The 22,947-nt window shown below is 36.1% G+C and overlaps 3 protein-coding genes across 3 annotated transcripts in view; all 3 read left to right on the top strand.

The window, feature by feature from the left end:
- Nucleotides 1-22,947, top strand: part of LOC134649001 (superoxide dismutase [Cu-Zn]-like) — a 62,804-nt gene that overhangs the window by 11,195 nt on the left and 28,662 nt on the right. The gene's annotated exons all lie outside the window — the stretch shown is intronic.
- On the top strand, nt 135-12,533 carry LOC134648997 (23 kDa integral membrane protein-like). The gene is made up of 6 exons (XM_063503685.1): nt 135-300; nt 860-1,048; nt 1,451-1,630; nt 3,006-3,139; nt 3,581-3,686; nt 12,415-12,533. The coding sequence occupies exons 1-6, from the start codon at nt 226-228 to the stop codon at nt 12,496-12,498; spliced, it is 768 nt and encodes a 255-aa protein (XP_063359755.1). The 5' UTR covers nt 135-225; the 3' UTR covers nt 12,499-12,533.
- Nucleotides 14,820-19,467, top strand: LOC134648998 (23 kDa integral membrane protein-like). Its single transcript, XM_063503686.1, has 5 exons — nt 14,820-14,975; nt 15,388-15,576; nt 16,802-16,978; nt 18,526-18,765; nt 19,254-19,467. Exons 1-5 carry the CDS (start codon nt 14,913-14,915, stop codon nt 19,347-19,349), a joined length of 765 nt encoding a protein of 254 aa, XP_063359756.1. The 5' UTR covers nt 14,820-14,912; the 3' UTR covers nt 19,350-19,467.

The following is a 22,947-nucleotide window of genomic DNA, read 5'->3' as shown; positions in this document are numbered from 1 at the left end:
ACATATCACTAAATGCACACAAATTCTGACAAGCGAATCGATATCATTACCTACCATTTAATAATTCACTAGCATATTAGCCATCTGGTGTTTCCCCAGAATGTATACCTATACCTAGTTTACTGTACCACCTGACTCAATCAATGTCATGGTGCTGACCAAAACGGGTCTCCGTATACAAAGGAGGTTTGACAACAAATTCTAATCGTGGTGCAGTACCGGAAGATGGTGTACCAAATGTCAGAGTTTGGACACGGATGTTCGAAAATATTGCTGGTGGCCTTGAACGTGCTGTGTATCGTAAGTGTTTGATTTCAACAGCTATTGTTTATTTGGTTGTTCAAATCGTAAAAAAACTGCTCTTTAAAACTGATCTAGTTACGAGGTTACGACATATTTCCGTTACTCTTTGCTAAAGGAAAACATCATGAGTAAACCTGTCTGCCTAAAAAAAGGCCAGCCAATGGGACTTATACAAGCTGGTTATGATCTTATGGTCGAATAATGATATAAATTTAAATCAATAAGCTGGAAAAATACTGATTTGATAGATATAATGAAGAGACTGAGATGAACACAACTGTTCTTGCTTATCGTTTTAGTAAAAAAAACTCCAAATGAATACTTAACTTGCTTGTAATTTCAACGACTTTAAAAACGATTTCACTGAGCGGCTGTTGGTTCTTCCTAAGGGCCTTCGCCGACTTGAGGTGCATGGAGCAGGTGCATGCCCTCGGGTGCCATCGTAGGTAAAATCCGTCTCCCGTCGCATCAGTTAACTTTGCTCATACTATTTTTCGCTAACCCGCTCCGTGCACCCTCAAGTTGGCGAACGCCCTACAAGTTCACCGATATTTAGGTCACGGCACTCTTCATCTTTGGCTTCGCCGTGGTCGACACCCGCATCCTCCACCAATATGGCGAAGAAGAGGCAGCAGGCACCTACGTGGGCGACATGCTGATCATTGCCGCCTGTACACTGCTGGTCATCATGGGCATTTTCGGCATCATTGCGGTTGTGAGGAACAGTGTCAAATTGATTTATTTGGTAAGCTTCTTAAGCTAAACTGGAACTGACACGACTGGCCTTTAAACCTTTAAGAAAAGAGCGTACTCCCATCTTAAACGGGTCCATAGGCGACGGTAATTGCTTATCAGGCGATTCGTCTACTTGTTTGTCTCCTATATAATAAGAAATGACGTGCTCGTCTACAGAACTTTTTAAATTTTTGGAGACTTTCTTTAGGTATTATCTTCATCTAAGAAACTTTTATACCATATCAGAGCTTTAACAGCACCTCTTGTTTTGTATTAAAGGACAAAATGGAAAAAGTTAAGCTTCCGGTAGGACTTGAACCTTCTCAAAATTAATAAAGTTTGGACTATCGCTCGCAGACGTATCTGTCGTATCTGCTTGTTAAAAAATTGATTTAGCACCTCTTGTTTCCAGTACGTCGGCTTCCAAGTCATCCTCATGGTGATGGAGGTGATGCTGGCCATTTACGTGGCGCTCCAGCGCTACGGGCTCGAGTACAAAGTCACCAGCTATCTGAGAGAGGACTTCTTCCGTAACGTGACTGGTGAGGATGTGGCGACACATCGGCAGTATTGGGAGTTCTTGGAGGCTAACGTGAGTTTGTGGCTTAAATTATAAAATACGACTGAATTATTCGTGACGATCATAAAAGATACTACGTAACTAAGTACTTGCCATGCTTGGAGGATATAATCAAACGGAGACGCCATGTCTGTAATTTTCTGTACAAAACAGTCTGCCGATTTTTGCGGGGGAGGGGAACGTCAAATGTATGCGTAACGTAAAAATGGGTGTGTAATGTTTTTAATAACAACTATTTTCGAATTTTCATTTTGCATAATTTGAATTGCATAATTTCGATATGCAGAAATGATTATTTAGTATAAAAATAAAATGAATACGAACAAATTGCATAATATCAGTAATAATAATAATTCCGTTGCATAGTAATGTATTTGCATAACAGGCAATCAGTATAATGATCACTTTGCATACTATTTAATGCTCATAACGTTCTCGTTCCATTTTAGGATTTATTTTATTATAGGAAATTTAAGGTTACTCTTTATTTATTCTTAAAAAAGTATCATCAGCCTCCATTTTATTACCATCTCTCATGATCGAGAGGGTAATAAAATGTGTATTATTATAAAATAAGTCGGTTCTGGCGCTTCGCCGGCCGCTGCCGCGGCACGCTCGCTTCGCTCGCTCGGCTCGCGCGCTGTAGGGTCGCAGTTCTACCTAACACTCCTCCTCGCTTCGCTCGTCGTCGTACCTAACGGCGACCTGCCTTAAGGTAGAATATGTAAGTTCTTTTATAATTTATGTCATATTATATTATGTTACCCGATCATTCGTTAAAATATAATTCTGCATTTTAATCATAATACTAATTGTATCTTATAACACGTAAAATTATTCCTTATGATCGTTATACACAGCGTTTTTATGATTATAGAACATTCTGTAATTTAATTATTATAACGAATAATATTATGGATTTTGTTTCTATACATTATGTTTATTATGAGTTTTAAAAGTAGTTAAATGTAATTATGCAAAATGTTTGTATTAAAATTGAACGGCACCCCGTAAAAATAGCCATGTCAGATACACGTCAGTCCATACATTGTGTATGACCGTTGGCCGCCTATTTTCGACAGAGGGGAAAGCCTGTTAATGGCTACTCCGTTTAGTTGTATCCTCCAAGTTGCCATGTCATGAATAATGAAATAACATAACGATAGAGACTGTTCGGAAAGAGAAGAGTCGTGGAATCTATCGGGCTCCATACATTCCACAACCCTTCTCTTTCCGCACAGACTCTAAATGTAACTTTCATGTGCTTATGTTGTTTTCCCTGCCCATGACGTTTGTCAAACTCTCCACTCGGCAAGGGGAGTAGCTTGTACATCCGTCACTCATACTTACACTTTTTCTAATTTCAAAATGATTCCTCGTATTTTAGTACGAATGCTGTGGTCTGAACGGGCCAGACGACTACCAGATCGTGAACTCGCCTGTGAGCGTGGCTTGCTGCCCGCGCGCATACCGCTCCCGCACCGCTGCTGCAGAGAAGCAGCTCTACCGTAACTGTCTCAAGTAAGTAGGCATTAGAATTTTGAACCTTCGTTAGATAATGAAAATGTAGATCCCTTGATTAAAAACTGTGGGGGTAATGAGAAAAATTTAGGAGTTTTCTTTATTGATAAGCCTCTCCGTAAGTACCATCCTTGCGGTTGCCAACAAGGGGTTGCCACTATAAAATTTCCTTGAGCTCCATCATATCTTTGGGCTACCTTGTGAGAGAGCTACCTACATAGATTTTTCCGGTACTATGTCCTATCGAGTGACCGTTCACATGGTGACCCTGCCAACGCTGTAAATCAACATCATCTTCCTGGTTTTGTCCCGGCATTTTGCCACGGCTCATGGGAGCCTGGGGTCCGCTTGGCAACTAATTGGCGTGGGCGTTGTAAATCAACGGTATACATAAAAGATACAGACTGATTAAATTTTCATTGTAACGCATTGTGTTTCCAGTACGAAGGCCTTCTTCACAGAAGGTTGCGAGGACGCCATCTTGTACGCGCTGCGCGACTCGGCCGACTGCATGATCGGCGTCGCCTCTATGTGCTTCTGGTTTGAGGTTAGCAAAGTCAAGTTACTCGTAGTTCTCTATCCCATTACCACACATATAAAAGAGCTATTCACTCCGTGCATAACTGTGGTACCACCATCCTGGTGGGTGTGGGTCGCATATTGACAATTGGAATTTGCCAAATATGTAGTATATACATAGATGCCGCCCAATAAAATTGAAGTTCGAAATATATTTTCACCAAGTCGTGCGTTAGCATTTTCCCCACCACCTGGAATATACCTATTGGGATACATTCCACGACTCTTCTCTTTCCGCACAGACTCTATCTATTAGCGCGATTAGCGCGACCATTAGATACTTACCTACGCTAGCAGTGAGTTTTTGATTAATTTCACGTTCAATTGTTATATGTCAAACAATATTCTCTTCTTCCTCGCGTTATCCCGGCATTTTTGCCACGGCTCTTGGGAGCCTGGGGTCCGCTTGACAACTAATCCGATAATTTGACGTAGGCACTAGTTTTTACGAAAGCGACTGCCATCTGACCTTCCAACCCAGAGGGGAAACTAGGCCTTATTGGGATTAGTCCGGTTTCCTCACGATGTTTTCCTTCACCGAAAAGCAACTGGTAAATATCAAATGATATTTCGTACATAAGTTCCGAAAAACTCATTGGTACGAGCCGGGGTTTGAACCCGCGACCTCCGGATTGAAAGTCGCACGCTCTTAACGCTAGGCCACCAGCGCTTCCATGGCAAACAATATTCATTTCAATTAAATCTGGTTCCTAACAGCTGTTACGGCCGTTATTCTTAGTGGGGCAGTTTACTATAACTTTTTGCAGGCGTATATTGTACTAGCTGTTGCCCGCGACTTCGTACGCGTGGATTTGCATATTGGTGGTTATATATTCTACATTCGCTTAGAACATTATGCAGCAAAAGATAGCAGTAGGGACTGTTAATCATTTGTTAATTATTATACACAACCTGGCTACGAAGTTTCAAGCCCCTAACTGAATAAAATTGTTCTCGATATAATCCCTCTCAACCCCCAGCATATTTTCAAGTCCACTATTTAGTAAAACCTACTACCTAACTACGAAGTTTCAAGTTCTTAGCTTTAAATACAATTTGAACTCTCTACCAACTTTCAAGCCCTTCTTAAACCTTTTAGGGGATGAATTTTTAAAGAAGCTGAAATTACTTTTCATGTATTCTAATAATATGCCTTTATACAACGATTCAAGTCCCGCACTCAAATAAATGTTTGACCTCCATACAAATTTTCAACCCCTTTTAATTTTACCAACTTAAGGGATGAATTTTCAAAAATGCCGAAATTACTTTTCTTGTATTCTAATAATATGCCTTTATACAAAGATTCAAGTCCCGCACACAAAAAAATGTTTATCTCCATACAAACTTTCAACCCCTATTTAATCCTTTTAAGGGATGAATTTTTAAAAACGCTGAAATCACTTTTCTTGTATTCTTATAATATGCCCTTATACAAAGAATCAAGTCCCGCACTCAAAAAAATATTTGATGTGCATACAAACTGTCGACCCCTTTTTCACCACCTTGGGGGATGAATTTTCAAAAACGCTGAAATTACTTTTCGTGTATTCTAATAATATACCTTTTTGCAAAGATTCAAGTCCCACACTCAAAAGAATGTTTGATCTCCATACAAACTTTCAACCCCTATTTCCCACCTTGGGGGATGAATTTTCAAAAACGCTGAAATTACTTTTCTTGTATTCTTATAGTATGCCCTTATACAAAGATTCAAGTCCCGCACTCGAAAAAATATTTGATGTGCATACAAACTTTCAACCCCCTTTTCACCACCTTGGGGGATCAACTTTCAAAAACGCTGAAATTACTTTTTTTGTATTCTTATAGTATGCCCTTATACAAAGATTCAAGTCCCGCACTCGAAAAAATATTTGATGTGCATACAAACTTTCAATCCCTTTTTCACCACCTTGGGGGATGAATTTTCAAAAACGCTGAAATTACTTTTCTTGTATTCTTATAATATGCCCTTATACAAAGATTCAAGTCCCGCACTCAAAAAAATAATTGATGTGCATACAAACTTTCAACCCCTTTTTCACCACCTTGGGGGATGAATTTTCAAAAACGCTGAAATTAGTTTTCGTCTCTTTTATTATAATACCTTTTTACGAAGTTTCAAGTTCCTAGCTTACAATAAAATTTGAATCAAGACAAACTTTCATCCCCTTTTTAACCCCCTTAGGGGTTGAATTTCCTAAAACGTCGCAATCACTTTTTTTTGTAATGGGCTATTATGCCTTTCTAAGAAGTTTCAAAGAATTTGTAATGGATTCGAACTTTCAACCCCTTTTTAACCCTGTTAGGGGATGAATTTTCAAAAACGCTGAAATTACTTTTCCTGTCTTATAATAATATTCCCATATACAAAATTTCAAGTCCCGCGCTCGAATTTTTTTTAAATTTCCATACAAACTTTCAACCCCTTTTTCACCACCTTAGGGGATGAATTTTCCAAAACGCTGAAATTAGTATTCTTGTATTTTAATATTATATCTTTTTACTAACTTTCAAATTCCTAGCTCAAAATAAATTTTGTACCCCATACAACCTTTCATCCCCTTTTTAACCCTCTTAGGAGTTGAATTTTTCAAAATCGCTTCTTATCTCTTGTACACTTTATAAATGCAACCTGGTGTGCAAATTTCAACTTTCTAGCTTTTGTAGTTTCGTCTCTGCGTTGATGAATCAGTCAGTCAGTCAGTCAGGACACTTGCATTTATATATATAGATTTATATTTAATGTTGATATTGTGAACTGAATATAAACTTTCAACCCCTTTTAAACCATTTTAGGGGATGAATTTTAAAAAACGCTGAAATTACTTTTCTTGTATTCTAATAATATGCCTCTGTACAAAGATTCAAGCCCGTTCTCACAAAAATGTTTGAACTCCATACAAACTTTCAGCCCCTTTTTCACCACCTTGAGATATAAATTTTCAAAAACGCTGAAATTATTTTTTTTCCGTTTTAAAATAATACCTTTTTATGAAGTTTCAAGTTCCTAGCTTAAAATAAAATTTGTACCCTGTACAAATTTTCAACCCCTTTTTAAACCTGTTAGGGGATGAATTTTACAAAACGCTGAAATTACTTGTATTGTCTTCTAATAATATCCCCAAATACAAAGATTCAAGTCCCGCGCTCAAAATAAATTTTTGATATCCATACAAACTTTCAACCCCTTTCTCGTCACCTTAGGGGATGAATTTTCAAAAACGCTGAAATTCGTTTTCTTGTGTTTAAATTTAATATCTTTTTGCAAATTTTCAAGTTCCTACCTTAAAATAAAATTTGCACCCCAAGACGAACTTTCATCCCCTTTTTAAATTCCTTAGGGGTTGAATTTCCAAAAACATTGCAATTACTTTATTTTGTAATCGGCTATTATGCCTTTCTAAGAAGTTTCAAAGCATTTGTTATGGATTCAAACTTTCAACCCCTTTTTAACCCTGTTAGGGGATGAATTTTACAAAACGCTGAAATTACTTTTCCTGTCTTTTAATAATATCCCCAAATACAAAGATTCAAGTCCCGTGTTCGAAAAAATGTTTGATATCCATACAACCTTTCAACCCCTTTTTTACCACCTTACGGGATGAATTTTCAAAAACGCAGAAATTAGTTTTCTTTTATTTTAATATTATATATTTTTACGAACTTTCAAGTACCTAGCTTAAAATAAAATTTGAACCACATACAAAGTTTCAACCTCTTTTTAACCCTGTTAGGGGATGAATTTTACAAAACGCTGAAATTACTTTTCCTGTCTTTTAATAATATGTATCCCCAAATACAAAGATTCAAGTCCCGCGCTCGAAAAAATGTTTGATATCCATACAAACTTTCAACCCTTTTTTCACCACCTTAGGGGATGAATTTTCAAAAACGCTGAAATTAGTTTTCTTGTATTTAAATTTAATATCTATTTGCAAAGTTTCAAGTTCCTAGCTTAAAATGAAATTTGCACCCCAAGACGAACTTTCATCCCCTTTTTAACCCCCTTAGGGGTTGAATTTCCAAAAACGTCGCAATTACTTTATTTTGTAATCGGCTATTATGCCTTTCTAAGAAGTTTCAAAGCATTTGTAATGGATTCAATCTTTCAACCTCTTTTTAACCCTGTTAGGGGATGAATTTTCAAAAACGCTGAAATTACTTTTCTTGTCTTATAATAATATCTCCATATACAAAGTTTCAAGTCCCACACTCACAAAAATATTTGATCTCCATACAAACTTTCAACCCCTTTTTCACCACCTTGGGGGATGAATTTTCAAAAACGCTGAAATTAGTTTTCTTGTTTTTTAATATAATACATTTTTACAACGTTTCAAATTCCTAGCTTAAAATAAATCTTGTACCCCATACAACCTTTCATCCCCTTTTTAACCCCCTTAGGGGTTGAATTTTTCAAAATCGCTTCTTATCTCTTGTACACTTTATAAATGCAACCTAGTGTGCAAATTTTAACTTTCTAGCTTTTGTAGTTTCGGCTCTGCGTTGATGAATCAGTCAGTCAGTCAGTCAGTCAGTCAGTCAGGACACTTGCATTTATATATATAGATTGGTTGAGATTATAACACACTACTTGATTTATGTACCTATATACCTAGATTTCGTTTTATTATGCTACGCAGTAGAGAGGTAGGAATGACAATAAGAAATCATGTTATGTGAAGCTAGATATATGCTTCGGCCCGGTAGGCCATTGCCTGCGATAACAATATGAGCAAATGCTTTTAAAGATCACAGAATATATTTATAAGATACTAGCTGTTGCCCGCGACTTCGTACGCGTGGATTTGTATATTGGTGGTTATATATTCTACATTAGCTTAGAACATTATGAAATGAAATGAAAAATATTTATTTCGAGCAACTATGGACTCATACAGATTTGTTAGTAGACTTACGTTCCTAATGTTAGTACCTAATTAACTATTAAAATATTTACAATATATATACACTGCTGGAAACATGCATTTCGCAGCAGTGTCTCATATACGGGCAGTCAAGTCTGTCCGCTATCACACACAGGATAGGGTTGGGGCTGGCCCGCACCCGGCGCACCAGGGATGTGCATCGTTTGCGCATAGTCGCATAAAAGCAGTCCACGCGCGCTTCTGCGAACATCCCTGATGCGCTGCAGAAACGAGGCAGCCCCATCAATACCCGGAACGCGTTATTGCATTGGATCCGGAGGGCCCCGTAGGACCGCTGCGTATAGAACCTCCATAGGCTGCACGTATACAGGGAGGTACAGTACGTTTTAAATAAGGTAAGTTTTACCTCCCTCGTACATCGCGCAAACCTACGGGAAATCATATTTGCCCTAACCGACAGAGCCCTCCGTTCTCGTTCTACATCCAGATTGTCCTTTAAGTCAGACGCAACAATATGACCCAAATATTTGAAGCTTCCCACTCTCTCTAGTGGAATATCATTTAGATATATGGGAGGAACCTCATTAACCCTATTTTTGCCGGGCTCAAATACCATAAAATTACTTTTAGTTACATTGTATTTAAGTCCATGTTCAAAGGCATATTTCTCACATACATGTAACAATTGTCGTAAGCCACAAGCCGATGCGCTGAGCAAAACCATGTCGTCTGCATAGCTTATATTGTTTACGCACACTGCGTCTATATAACAGCCGACATGCATCTTACCCAGCGCCTCGAGTAATCCATTTACGTACAGATTGAAGAGTGTGGGCGAGGTCAGTCCGCCCTGCCTCACTCCACACTCCAACCTGTACGGGTCCGACAGTGTACCAGCCCATCTAACGCTATTGACCTGGCCCCCATACCAGTACAGTATTATGCAGCAAAATATTGCAGTAGGACGGTTAATCATTTGTTACTGGTTAAATAATATTATGAAAGAAAAATTATAAACTAAAATTAAAAACTATATAAAGCTACAACTAAAACATAAACTAAAATTATAAATAAAAAAGTGGCTCCAGCTCTGTGCCTTTGGGCAGGGTGCCAAGAAGGCTGGCGGCATTGCCGCGCTGGACGGCAATACCAATGCGTTGCGCAAGGTAGGAGCCAGCCCTCTTGTCACCCGTCGCCTCCACGAGGCGCTTCGCCAGCTCGGTGAATATGCCGTGGGCGCCAGGTCCCCACGGCCCAAGGGTTTCCACCCCAAACGGCTCAAACATGCAGCCAGGATCAATGGCTGCATATTTGCGCCGCTTGAGGTGTTCAGCCGCGTTGGCGGCCGCACCAGCTCTGATTGATGTTCCTGGAAGATGGGACGGCGCAAGGGTGTCCACGCATGTTAATTTGTTAATTATTAATATTATACAACGCATGAGACTTGTCTTTCACAACCTACGAAGTTTCTAGCCCCTAACTGAATAAAATTGTTCTCGACATAATTCCTCTCAAACCCCTTAGAAGATTTTCATGTCCTCTATTTACCTAACTACCTATTTACGAAGTTTGAAGTAAATAAAATTTGAACCCTATATTTTTATTTTTTATTTTATTTTCCCACACTTACAACTATCTTTACAGGTAAACCTAAGACAATAGTGTAACTATTAACCATACATATCTAAAGTAAGCCATTACGTCTATAACATAATATATTTAATGTTGATATTGTGAACTGAATATAAACTTTCAACCCCTTTTAAACCATTTTAGGGGATGAATTTTAAAAAACGCTGAAATTACTTTTCTTGTATTCTAATAATATGCCTCTGTACAAAGATTCAAGCCCGTTCTCACAAAAATGTTTGAACTCCATACAAACTTTCAACCCCTTTTTCACCACCTTGAGATATAAATTTTCAAAAACGCAGAAATTATTTTTTTTCCGTTTTTAAATAATAACTTTTTATGAAGTTTCAAGTTCCTAGCTTAAAATAAAATTTGTACCCTGTACAAATTTTCAACCCCTTTTTAAACCTGTTAGGGGATGAATTTTACAAAACGCTGAAATTACTTGTATTGTCTTCTAATAATATCCCCAAATACAAAGATTCAAGTCCCGCGCTCAAAATAATTTTTTGATATCCATACAAACTTTCAACCCCTTTCTCGTCACCTTAGGGGATGAATTTTCAAAAACGCTGAAATTAGTTTTCTTGTGTTTAAATTTAATATCTTTTTGCAAATTTTCAAGTTCCTACCTTAAAATAAAATTTGCACCCCAAGACGAACTTTCATCCCCTTTTTAAATCCCTTAGGGGTTGAATTTCCAAAAACGTTGCAATTACTTTATTTTGTAATCGGCTATTATACCTTTCTAAGAAGTTTCAAAGCATTTGTTATGGATTCAAACTTTCAACCCCTTTTTAACCCTGTTAGGGGATGAATTTTACAAAACGCTGAAATTACTTTTCCTGTCTTTTAATAATATCCCCAAATACAAAGATTCAAGTCCCGCGTTCGAAAAAATGTTTGATATCCATACAAACTTTCAACCCCTTTTTTACCACCTTACGGGATGAATTTTCAAAAACGCAGAAATTAGTTTTCTTGTATTTTAATATTATATCTTTTTACGAACTTTCAATTACCTAGCTTAAAATAAAATTTGAACCACATACAAACTTTCAACCTCTTTTTAACCCTGTTAGGGGATGAATTTTACAAAACACTGAAATTACTTTTCCTCTCTTTTAATAATATCCCCAAATACAAAGATTCAAGTCCCGCGCTCAAAAAAATGTTTGATATCCATACAAACTTTCAACCCTTTTTCACCACCTTAGGGGATGAATTTTCAAAAACGCTGAAATTAGTTTTCTTGTATTTAAATTTAATATCTATTTCCAAAGTTTCAAGTTCCTAGCTGAAAATGAAATTTGCACCCCAAGACGAACTTTCATCCCCTTTTTAACCCCCTTAGGGGTTGAATTTCCAAAAACGTTGCAATTACTTTATTTTGTAATCGGCTATTATGCCTTTCTAAGAAGTTTCAAAGCATTTGTAATGGATTCAATCTTTCAACCCCTTTTTAACCCTGTTAGGGGATGAATTTTCAAAATCGCTGAAATTACTTTTCTTGTCTTATAATAATATCCCCATATACAAAGTTTCAAGTCCCACACTCACAAAAATATTTGATCTCCATACAAACTTTCAACCCCTTTTTCACCACCTTGGGGGATGAATTTTCAAAAACGCTGAAATTAGTTTTCTTGTTTTTTAATATAATACATTTTTACAAAGTTTCAAATTCCTAGCTTAAAATAAATCTTGTACCCCATACAACCTTTCATCCCCTTTTTAACCCCCTTAGGGGTTGAATTTTTCAAAATCGCTTCTTATCTCTTGTACACTTTATAAATGCAACCTAGTGTGCAAATTTCAACTTTCTAGCTTTTGTAGTTTCGGCTCTGCGTTGATGAATCAGTCAGTCAGTCAGTCAGTCAGGACACTTGCATTTATATATATATATATATATATATATATATATATAAGATAATAGATTATTGGCTCACTCACTCGAACAAAATTAACGAAGATATGAATATTAATACGATGCTACTTTTTGTGCTTTATTGCATGACATATGTAGGTAAATATTATAAATCTTAGCTTAAGGAAATGTTTGTCATACCCTTTTAGGGTCCATGAGGTACTTACTTGTATAAATGTTGTAACATCTTTTGTTGTAACCATGGTGCAATAAATGATTGATTGATTGATTGAATATGTTTTCAGGTAACCGGGACGGTGCTGTCATTGATGGTAGCTCACAACCTGAAGAACAGGGTGCAAGTTTACAAGAAAACTGTTAAATATTAGCTCGTAACGAACAAAGAAAGTGTGATATTTCATAAGATTTAGAGAATAAATTATAATTATTTAGTGTGAGTTAGGTTAAAATAATGGTATTCAGTAGGTAGTGATACCCGAATATTTGTTAATTAATCTGTCGGTCGTCGCGAAAATGACCCTTCTCTCCTACCCGCAGATTGTAATGAAATGAAATGAAATGAAATAGTTTATTTCAGGCAACTAGTGGCCCATACATAAATACCTTAAAACTAGCATACATATTATAAAAATATAACTAAACACTAAAAAACACATTATGATTGCGATGCATTACGCAACCCCGCAGTAATGATAATAGAGTATAAATATAATGTACCATGGGGTGGAAGATTCATTCTCGCTCGGCGCTGGAACGAGTAACACTAAATTTAGCACGAAGGTTACTGCTTGTGAACTTAAGATTGTTTAAGAGTGTACGTAGAAGTAACTAGTCGGAGTAAATTAAAAGTAAATGATTGTACCAAGGACTTTGATTCATTACAAAAGTATATAACTTATTGAAAAACTTTAAATATGATACTACTTTGATTTCAATATTATCAGGCGTATTCTGTCCCATCGCACGTATAACAGGTCAATGCGGCCAAATTTTAATACGTGGTGGGTGGTTGGGCAGATTACGCACGTGATTAAGATTTTTGTAATAAAAATATGTTTCAAAACGATTTATTACTTATTTCCTTTGCATTTCCTAGGTGTTTGATTAGACTGACCAACCGTGCAAATAGTTTTTTTATCCATGTCATCTTGATATTACGAAATAACTAACTATGCACAGATTTAACAGCGATAGTTAACTTAGATGCACTATTGACTATATTAAGATTTACCACTTAAGTGCGATGTTATTTTCGTACTGCGTTGTCGGAAAAATCATGATTAGGCCAAGCCCAAAGTTTCAATTTCGGTCAAAAATAAAAGACACCAGTAAAAAAGAAACATTAAATAAAATTGGTCTTAGCCTTAAAATAGTAGCTTCAACTTCTGGAGAAACTCTCGAACCGTCTAATCTAAGATACCTAGGTTAGGTTAGTTAGGGCTATAGTTTTCAAAATGAATGAATATGATGGTCTAAAAAGCTACATATATTGTACTACATACTTTCAGTCGATTTTGACGACACTTTCCTACTTCATTATAAATAACAAATACCTACCTACCTTAACTAATTGGCAAACGACAATCAATATCGATGAATTAATCGCAATAGCAACAACGCAGTACTGTCATACTAGAATGACATGTGTTTTTCAGACAACTATAAACCTTAAATCAATATCAAACAACGCAAACAAACCGCAAGTTTAAATTGGTGTTGAAGAAACCCTAAGTATATGAGGTGGTGCTTGCGCCCCACGAAAAGATGACATAAAAACAATGGAAATTGATCCTTACTTTTAAGGGATAAAAGTCACAGTAGATGCAAAAGAAGTTGTGTCTCAGAACAAAGACTGGTGCGCGACCGATAAAGACAGACCCTGATGTGTGGGGAAGTGGACACCTGGATTCTCACGCTCTATATATTACCACTTGGTGATGAACGCAGCGCGAAGCAGAGCGATTTATAACTACTATAACTAGGGCAAGGTATCCTCAAAAGCATAAAAAAATAAGTTTACAAAAATTCAAATTAGTTTATGAGATCAGGGAATTTTAATCAGGTAAAAAACAAAACCGTGCCTGACTGAAATTTGTTTATGTAAATGTCGGATTTGTTATTAAATTAAACAGACTCCCCGCTCCGGGTCACTCCCAGTGCAAAGGTTATCTATGCGATTCAACTTTAATGCGTAAACGCACCGAGCGTGTTGGGTATTTTTGCGCCTATAATGACCCGCGGTGGGTTATTTGATTAGGTTTTTTTGTGTAGGTACATACTACATTTTTAATGACTTCTGTTTTTGACTTTGACTTTTGTAATTGTTTAATATTATTAAGAAATTTATAGTGTATTACTAGCTGTGACTGTTTATTGAATGTGGTAGTTATGTGATTAATGTTTTATTTTATGTTGTATTCTTTTGTCACGTGTAAAGTACTCGTACTAGGAGGAATTATTTTATAATTCTAGTTGAGTTTCGATTGACCCTCCGAACCCAATCATATACGTTCAAATCAGCTTTGATTCACCGGTTCTCTCTCAATTCATGTTGAATGGTGTTACTTTCTCCCAATAAGTACTTTTAAACCATAAATACCTAACAACAAAAATTTAATAGACACCTCATAAATATCCGCTCCGCTCGCCACCAAGCGCTACTATAATCACCCAAGGGGTCGTCAAATGCAGATGATCGATACGATGTCCATACGCCTCACTTCCTTTGGTCTCGTCCTAAGCTTCGGACATCGGTCACTTAGGCCTCTCGGCCTCCGCCAACATGAAGCCCCGCAGCATACGCTGCATGAAGTTTTTCCTCACATTATTCAATATAATATGTATTGTAAGTATTTTGTTTTGAATCAATATCTAATTCGGGCGTTGCGTTATCGATTGTTTTATGATGTTATGGACGTTATGGTATTACGTGTCCAGGTTACGTTTTGACTGAAAGATGTGAAATAGTTGAGGAATGGGTAAGTATGCATGCATTTGCTCTCACTTTTATTTCAGTGTATTTTTAATTGATTGTGTACATATACATATATTTAAAACTGCTTTGTTATAATAAATACTACAATATGCATATACCTGCAAAAAACCTGCTCGAATTACCCTAAAACTTATTCCAAATTTCTGTTATCGCTTTCATTACCGTTTTCTCTGTTTATGTTTTTTTTTGTTATAAATAGTTATAGTTAACAAAAGCTTTACATCTAAAGCGAATATTACTCTTCTGAATATATTGTCTCCAGCTTTTCGGTCTCATCTTAATGGCGATCTGCGTGATGAACATGCGTGAACGCAAGAGCCGCCCCGACGAGCAGGCAGCCTTGTCCCGAGGAGTGCTGTCTTTCCTTCTGACCCTGGGCTTGTGTCTCGTCGTTACTGCGGTGCTGGGCTGTATTGGAGCCCTTCGGGAGCATGTGAAGATATTATACGTGGTAAGTAGTCTAATACTGAGTCAAGTGTGAAAGAGTATATATGGGACCTAGAAGAATACCCTGTGGAAGTCTGTCTTTTATAGGCGTTACAAAGAGTGAGGAGTCTTGTATTACACTGATGAAGAATTGCGATCTTAGAAATTAGATTGAACGAAGATTGATAGTCATAACCTTATACTGATAAGTAGAGTTGCCTGGTGACCTTGGGTTATCGAATCAATTAATATTGATCGTTAATTGGTATTAGTAGTGGTGAAGGTACAGTCAGCAACTAAAGTAGCGTCAAAATGTAGATTATCTAACAGCTTATCAAATAAAAAAATATATTTATGATCCTATATGTCGAAAAACTAGACCATGGAAAATTCTTTTGAACGTGAATTGTGGAGATAAATCTATTTGGAATGATATCCGAGGGTGGCAGATACTTTTGGCGCCTTTTAATCCGCTACAATAGATGCTGACTGTACACTACACCCAAAACACAGGGACAACCATTTGTGACAATGATCCACTCCCTGAAGAACTACTTGCTACACTGCTGCTGCTGGCGGTCGCTTGCAGGAGAGAGGCCTCGACCCCCGCTCCGGGTCGTTCCTGGCGCAGAGGTTGTCCATCGCGGTTCAACGCGGCAACGCAGCAAGCGTGATGGGCACCTTTGCATCGGGGGCGATGCGGGGTGGGTTGTTTGATTAGTTTTTATGAGTAGGTTTAGTTGTATTTATAGTTAAGGTTATTTCTAGTATATTTCTTAGTTTTAAGTATCTTTGGTGATTGTGTCTATTTATTGTGTGTACCTACTGTAATGTTAAGTAAAATAAACTAGCTTAAAGTACTAACTTAGATGTGTAGAGAATAACAAAGATCCCTCATGCTTACTTATCGCTTCATTTGTATAACATCTAATCTATGTAGGTATGTGTGCTTCCAATTATGTATCTGATTATTAGGTGATTATTCGAGTCTCTATTATGTCATCGTTTTTTTTTTCAATATAAACACAGAACCTTAAAACAGTGCTTTTAGAACTACATTAAATAACTTGCTACATAATGCATGCCAGGTTCTGTTTTAGGGGAATTTCAAGTATTCATCGAATTAATACTAGCTGGTATTAGGTAGTAAAAATGTTATTGCTAATAAAATAGTAAAAGGAAGTCTTGTTTTTGATGATCACAAATTTCCTATAAGCTTTAATAATAATCTTTATGTATTTTGCTTTCAGCATGCCTGCTTCTTCATATTCCTCGTATCAGTGGAGGTTGTAGTTGGGGTGGGGGCAGCCGTGCTCAGTGCCTGGGTGGGAGGGGGCAGCGAGATGCGCATACAGTTCTACCGCAACTCCACGATCGATGATGAAGTTGTCAGCCATCGGAATTATTGGGATAACTTGCAGTCAGAGGTACGGTTTGGTTACCTACTTGATGAAATATTACTATTAGTGGCTCCGTATAACTGTAGACCTCGCGAACCGCCATGTTAAATTTTTTCCAAAAACTGAATCGACAATAATAATCTGTTTATAGTATTTTATGCAACCGTTGTTTAATATACGTCAAAAAAGGCGAGTGGCGTAAGTAACAATTTGAGGCGAAGCCGAAAATTGTTAATAAAGACGCCACGAGTATTTTTGGACTCAGTTAAACAACGTTGCATACAATACTTTTTCTACGACACGACCAAGCACTTACTTTGAAATAAAATTGTAAATTTAACAAATATTTTACAGTCAGCAGCAGAAGTTGCTAAGCGGGCCAGGTGTTCAAAATGATCTTGACGCGACTTTATTGTTAAGAGAATAAGAGCGTGTCAGGGTAATTTTGAACACCTCGCCCGCTTAGCAACTTCTGACTGTACGGGCGGAAAAAGAATGAATTAAATTAAAAAGCGGCCAAGTGCGAGTCGGACTCGCCCATGAAGGGTTCCGTATTTAGGCGATTTATGACGTATTAAAAAAAAAACTACTTGCTAGATCTCGTTCAAACCAATTTTCGGTGGAAGTTTACATGGTAATGTACATCATATATATTTTTTTAGTTTTATCATTCTCTTATTTTAGAAGTTAGGGGGGGGGGGGGGGGGACACACATTTTACCACTTTGGAAGTGTCTCTCGCGCAAACTATTCAGTTTAGAAAAAAATTATATTAGAAACCTCAATATCATTTTTGAAGACCTATCCATAGATACCCCACACGTATGGGTTAGATGAAAAAAAAAAATTTGAGTTTCAGTTCGAAGTATGGGGAACCCCAAAAATTTCCAAAGACAGACAGACAGACAGACAGACAGACAGACAGACAGACAGACAGACATGACGAATCTATAAGGGTTCCGTTTTTTGCCATTTGGCTACGGAACCCTAAAAACATGTCTATGGTTTACTTATTTGTCAGAGGTGACATTTAAAATAAGATTGGCAACAATGTATTTCATTCAATATTTTTTAAGTGGTCATTACACGAAGTATCGATAAAGTGCCAAAAAGATACTGCGTGTATTGCACAAATCCTTTTTAGACTAAAGACTTGTCTTGACAACTATAAGGTAGGGTTTTAAAGGTGTGTGCACGACCCTTTAAATGACAAATAAAAGTACGGGAGCAGAAAAACTATAGAACCTGCTCACAAAATTTTACGATAATCGGTTGAAAAATGGGACTTGTAGTGAAAAACATCCGGCCACACGAAATAATTTTTGCCCATGCTGAAATGAAGACCTTTGCTTCGCTTTGGTCAATTACCTTATTACTGATACCCTGAACAACTTATACGGCGAATAGGTGTCATATTTCATCAACAATATGAACAAAAATCTATAATCACTACCTAATCATCAAAAATTCCTATAGACTCAAAACTAACTTTCAAGAAATCAAATCAAAACCATTTTATCAAAGTTTCTAGTGGACTTTCAATATCAAACTAATTAAACTTCTACTATCGATTAGAATCAATGCTGCGGTGTCGACGGCCCTCAAGACTACGCCATCATCCACCGTGACATCCCACCTTCTTGCTGCGCCCGCGCTCATGGTCTTCGAGAAGGTGGTGCTCGAAGACACCTTCATGCTACCTGCTTGACTGATCGGAGTTACTATACAAGGGGATGTGAGGAGGCGATGCGACAGAAGAAGGCCTTGAAAGGAAACATCTTCATTACTACTGGAGTTGTATTTGCTTTGCTAGAGGTGAGTAAAGGAATGTGTGAATAACAGCATCCTAGAAAAGTTATCCACCATTAAATTAGTAGGTACATTCTTCGTAAAGGTGGTAATTTATCTATTGGAATTGGAAAGCAATTTCAAAGTATATATTGCATGGTTTGAGCCTGATACTTAAAATATAAGACAGATAGAGGTAATCGAATTTAAAATGTTGTGAGACATACTAACATTGAATAATTTTACGGTTTAGACTCACGTACACACGTGTTTGTGTCGCAGTACGCGAGACACGGCCGTCGTGAACGCTGCTCGCACTGTTAGTGCTTGAGAAAGGAGACCTAGGCTCTCCTATAAACATGTCGCGCGAGTGACTTAAAACAAGTGAGTCTAAACCGTAAAATTATACAACAGATAGCGGTGTACGATTTCTATGTTCCTGCAAACAATAATTGCAAATATTTTTTACGGTCCGACAATTCGATAAATTGTTACCTATTCATTTGATACCACAGATACTCTGCATCATATTGGCGCTGTGGATGGCTAGAACAATACGAGTGGAACGTCGAAAGCTTCAGCAAAATCTACAAGCACATTTCGAAAACTAACAATAAGCATCGTATTAGCATAAGTAAATGTTTTGAGAACACTATTATATTTGAGAAGTCATTTTTATGTAAAATTGTGTACGATTGAGAATTCACTAACACTTTTGTATTAATAAAAACAACCAATTACTTTTTAAGTATTTTCGATATTTATCTGAGGACGAACTTTAATTTAAATTGCTTATGATAAGTGTTGCTGTTGCTAATTTACGTCCTTCAGTCAATGTAGCAATGAAATTGGGCGTGTATATTTCGGTCGAATGTAACTAATTAAGTTTTTAATTCGTAATAGTTGAAATGCACAATGAAATTGAACTTCGGGTGCTGTCACGGTAGATGTTACCTTTTGCACTTGAAACGTACAACAGAGTTCTATGAACCGTAGCTGTATCCTGTGATAATAAGTAGGTTTAAGCAAATCAGCTGAGGCTATAGAGCCACATGGGACCAATTATGTGAATCTATAACTATTAAGACACGCATATTCAAACTAATCTGTTTTGCCACTTCTGATTCTTCAGTACTACTTGAGTTGTATGTTTCTCATATGGATTTTGCACTTATATCTGATAGTTCTTCATATGTAGTAATGTAAATATATATTTTCGTCGCATCAGTGCATCTCTCAGTTAAGTAGTTGTTCATTCGATGTTTGTTAAATGTTTACCATTATTAAAATTTTCATTGTAAAAATGTACTACCTAGTCTACAATTCGAAAAAAAAATTATCTCTTTAAATTTAAAATAGATAATATTGATTAGTGCACTTTCATTTATGAATTGAATGAAATTAATACACTAGATGCACTATTAATTTTTTATAATATTTTTTGTGTTGAATTAAAGCACTCGTTTTCGTTATCTTTATTTTCAGTAGCGATTCTATAGTAAGTAGGACTCTCTTCTAAACGTCAATAGTATATTTAGAACTTTACCTAATTAGAAATCAGCAAGCTAATAATTATTTACATTTTATCTCATAAAAGACATAAGGGGAAAGTGAATTACGCCAAATGTGACCTTATTATATAGCTATCCACCGTTAAAGGTACAGTGATCAATTCAACTGGATTATTTATAAATGCCGTAACAGATGTTAGATTCCCGTGGTGCAATATTGATTCTAACCAGTCGCACTATGCACTATAAGTAGGTACATAGCTTTACCGTGTAGCAAACGATCGAAAACGAATTTACCTAGTTTAAGTCTCATGCCTACGATGTTGCGAGGAATGTTTTTTGGTGTTACAAGGTATGTTACGCGTTATGTTTGCTTGCTGCGCGCTGTATATTGTAGTGGTCTTGCTTGATTTGTAAAATACTTATATTCTAAAAGGTTGTATAATTTTTTGGCTACTTATTTTATTTAACTTAAGTACGTGAGTTAGTATTTATTTTAGTTAAAAATTAATTATGTTCCATGGTATATTATATGATTTACGGCACTAAATATTGCTTTCCAACACACCATTTTTCTCATTAAGATAGTTTTGTAGAACCTCTATAAGAATTCTATAAATAAGTATTAAATATTGTCTGATGATGAATTGCAGTAATTTTGAAATATTTTTGAGAACAATGAGTAGTAGCATCCGTAAGAAGTTATTAAATCATTATTAAAAAAAAGTAATAAATTAAGTATTTACCTATAGCCCATCAATAGGCTGTACCTATACTGATAGAACTAGAAGTAGATGCTCTGGCTCCTCGCATACATCTAATATGCATAATTATTATCAGAGCTGGCTAAGCGCCACGTGGCGACGGGTGACAAGAGGGCTGGCTCCTACCTCGCGCAACGCATTGGCATTGCCGTCCAGCACGGCAATAACGCCAGCGTTTTTGGCACCCTGCCCCAAGGCACTGAGCTGGAGCCAGTTTTTTATTTATAATTTTAGTTGTTGTAGTTAGTTGTAGATTTATGTAGTTTTAATTTTAGTTTATAATTTTTTGTTTATATTCCTAATAAATGTTTTATTAATTTTAAGAATATAAATGATAATGTGGCCCTAGTGAAGGGTACAAGTCTCGGGCAGTGCAGGTGTAAAAGGATGTAAGTTCCACGTAACACTTATGCCCTTTTACACCTAAGCTGCGCGAGACTTGTACCCTGTTTCAGTAGGGCCACAGGAGTATATTGATATATTTTTGTCATAGAATTAAGTTTTATCGTTATTTTTGCAGGCAAATGTTTAGAAGTATTTTAACATAATATTTTTTTAAACTCGTGAAATTTACTAAGTCAAATTGAAAAAGGGTCTAAGTGAATGGTTTTTTCATGCACTAGTAATTATATAGTTGCTTAATGTTAAGGAATATTAAATATATAATTAGATGTAAGAGGAAATTGTCATTAATTTTTAAATTAAGGTTGGTTCATCCTGAAAAATGCTAATAACAAAAAAAAACTATTTTTAATACAACACGATAACCTTCATACGAATTTAGAAATTTTATATGAATAAAATTTTAAATAATAGATTGAATGGGAATAATAAAATAAAGTAAACTGCCAAAATGATATTGCATGTTTCATAATGAGTATGAAGGTGTTTGTGATAAAATTAAATTTTGAATTACATATACATATTCGCCCGTGTTACAGGCCACATGCTGTATATTTAAATCTAAATGTGTATTGTTAGGTATGCTTATGTGTTGAATGTATGCAGCCATCTTCGTCAGTCACGTAATTATGGCTATATTTATGGTTCAATAAAAAAAGTCACACCAGCCTAGAGTTTTATTGCTATTAACAATTAAAAAATATTTAAAATATGTACTTTAAAAGTACAACAACAAATATATATATGTATATTTACAATTACAACTGATAAAACACTTTACTATCTTCTTACGAAAATTATTAAAAGGTATATATTATTATTTTACCCAATTTATAATTATTATAAATAAAATGCATTTAGTTGGAACACGTTTATTTTGTAACAAAATTATATTTAATATTTGATTGGTAAGGCTTAAGGTAATTTAACAAATTGCCAACTAAACAAATTTAACACGCCAGATTTTTGCGTAAACATGCAAACTTTGAAACAGTGACTAGTGAATAAATCATTTGTTAAAAATAATTACTTATATATACAAAATTAGATACAGAGTTTATATAATTTCCATGGTCACTACATATGTCTTAAAAAGAAAAAAATCTTATTTTAAATTAATTTTTGATAGACTTTAGATGTTGGAAAACTCCGGAGGTTATATTAATCAGAAAATGGTTTTATGTTATGTTAGTAAATCAGAAATCATGCAATTTGCAAATATAGTACCTACTTACAATCTCAATATAAATACTTACCTCAATATAAATAGTGCAGTATTTTTGTTGATTTCTTGTTGGTTTGATTGTAGTTTAAATACTATCTATGAGTCTAAATAGTCTAAATGTATAATTTTATTATATTCGCAGCAACTTGCACAACTAAGTTTTTTAAGATAGTAAAAATATCCGCTTCGTAGCCAAGGACCCAACAGAAACAAGCGATGTCCTATTTAAGCCAGTGCACCATTAAAAGAGTATTAAGGCGAGCTAGGCCTCCGGCCTCCATCATCGGACAAATCCCCGCTCATGCTA

This window comes from Cydia amplana, chromosome 6 (assembly GCF_948474715.1).
Source record: "Cydia amplana chromosome 6, ilCydAmpl1.1, whole genome shotgun sequence".
Taxonomy (NCBI): domain Eukaryota; kingdom Metazoa; phylum Arthropoda; class Insecta; order Lepidoptera; family Tortricidae; genus Cydia; species Cydia amplana.
This window is presented reverse-complemented; position numbering and strand designations above follow the sequence as displayed.

Excerpts from the sequence above, each read along its gene's own strand:
- LOC134648998 (XM_063503686.1), top strand. The coding sequence starts at position 14,913 with ATGAAGCCCCGCAGCATACGCTGCATGAAGTTTTTCCTCACATTATTC. Across the intron at positions 15,577-16,801 it reads ATGTGAAGATATTATACGTG|CATGCCTGCTTCTTCATATT; the intron begins GTAAGTAGTCTA and ends TTTTGCTTTCAG. Across the intron at positions 18,766-19,253 it reads TTGTATTTGCTTTGCTAGAG|ATACTCTGCATCATATTGGC; the intron begins GTGAGTAAAGGA and ends TTGATACCACAG.
- LOC134648997 (XM_063503685.1), top strand. The coding sequence starts at position 226 with ATGGTGTACCAAATGTCAGAGTTTGGACACGGATGTTCGAAAATATTG. Across the intron at positions 301-859 it reads CCTTGAACGTGCTGTGTATC|GTCACGGCACTCTTCATCTT; the intron begins GTAAGTGTTTGA and ends ACCGATATTTAG. Across the intron at positions 1,049-1,450 it reads GTGTCAAATTGATTTATTTG|TACGTCGGCTTCCAAGTCAT; the intron begins GTAAGCTTCTTA and ends TCTTGTTTCCAG.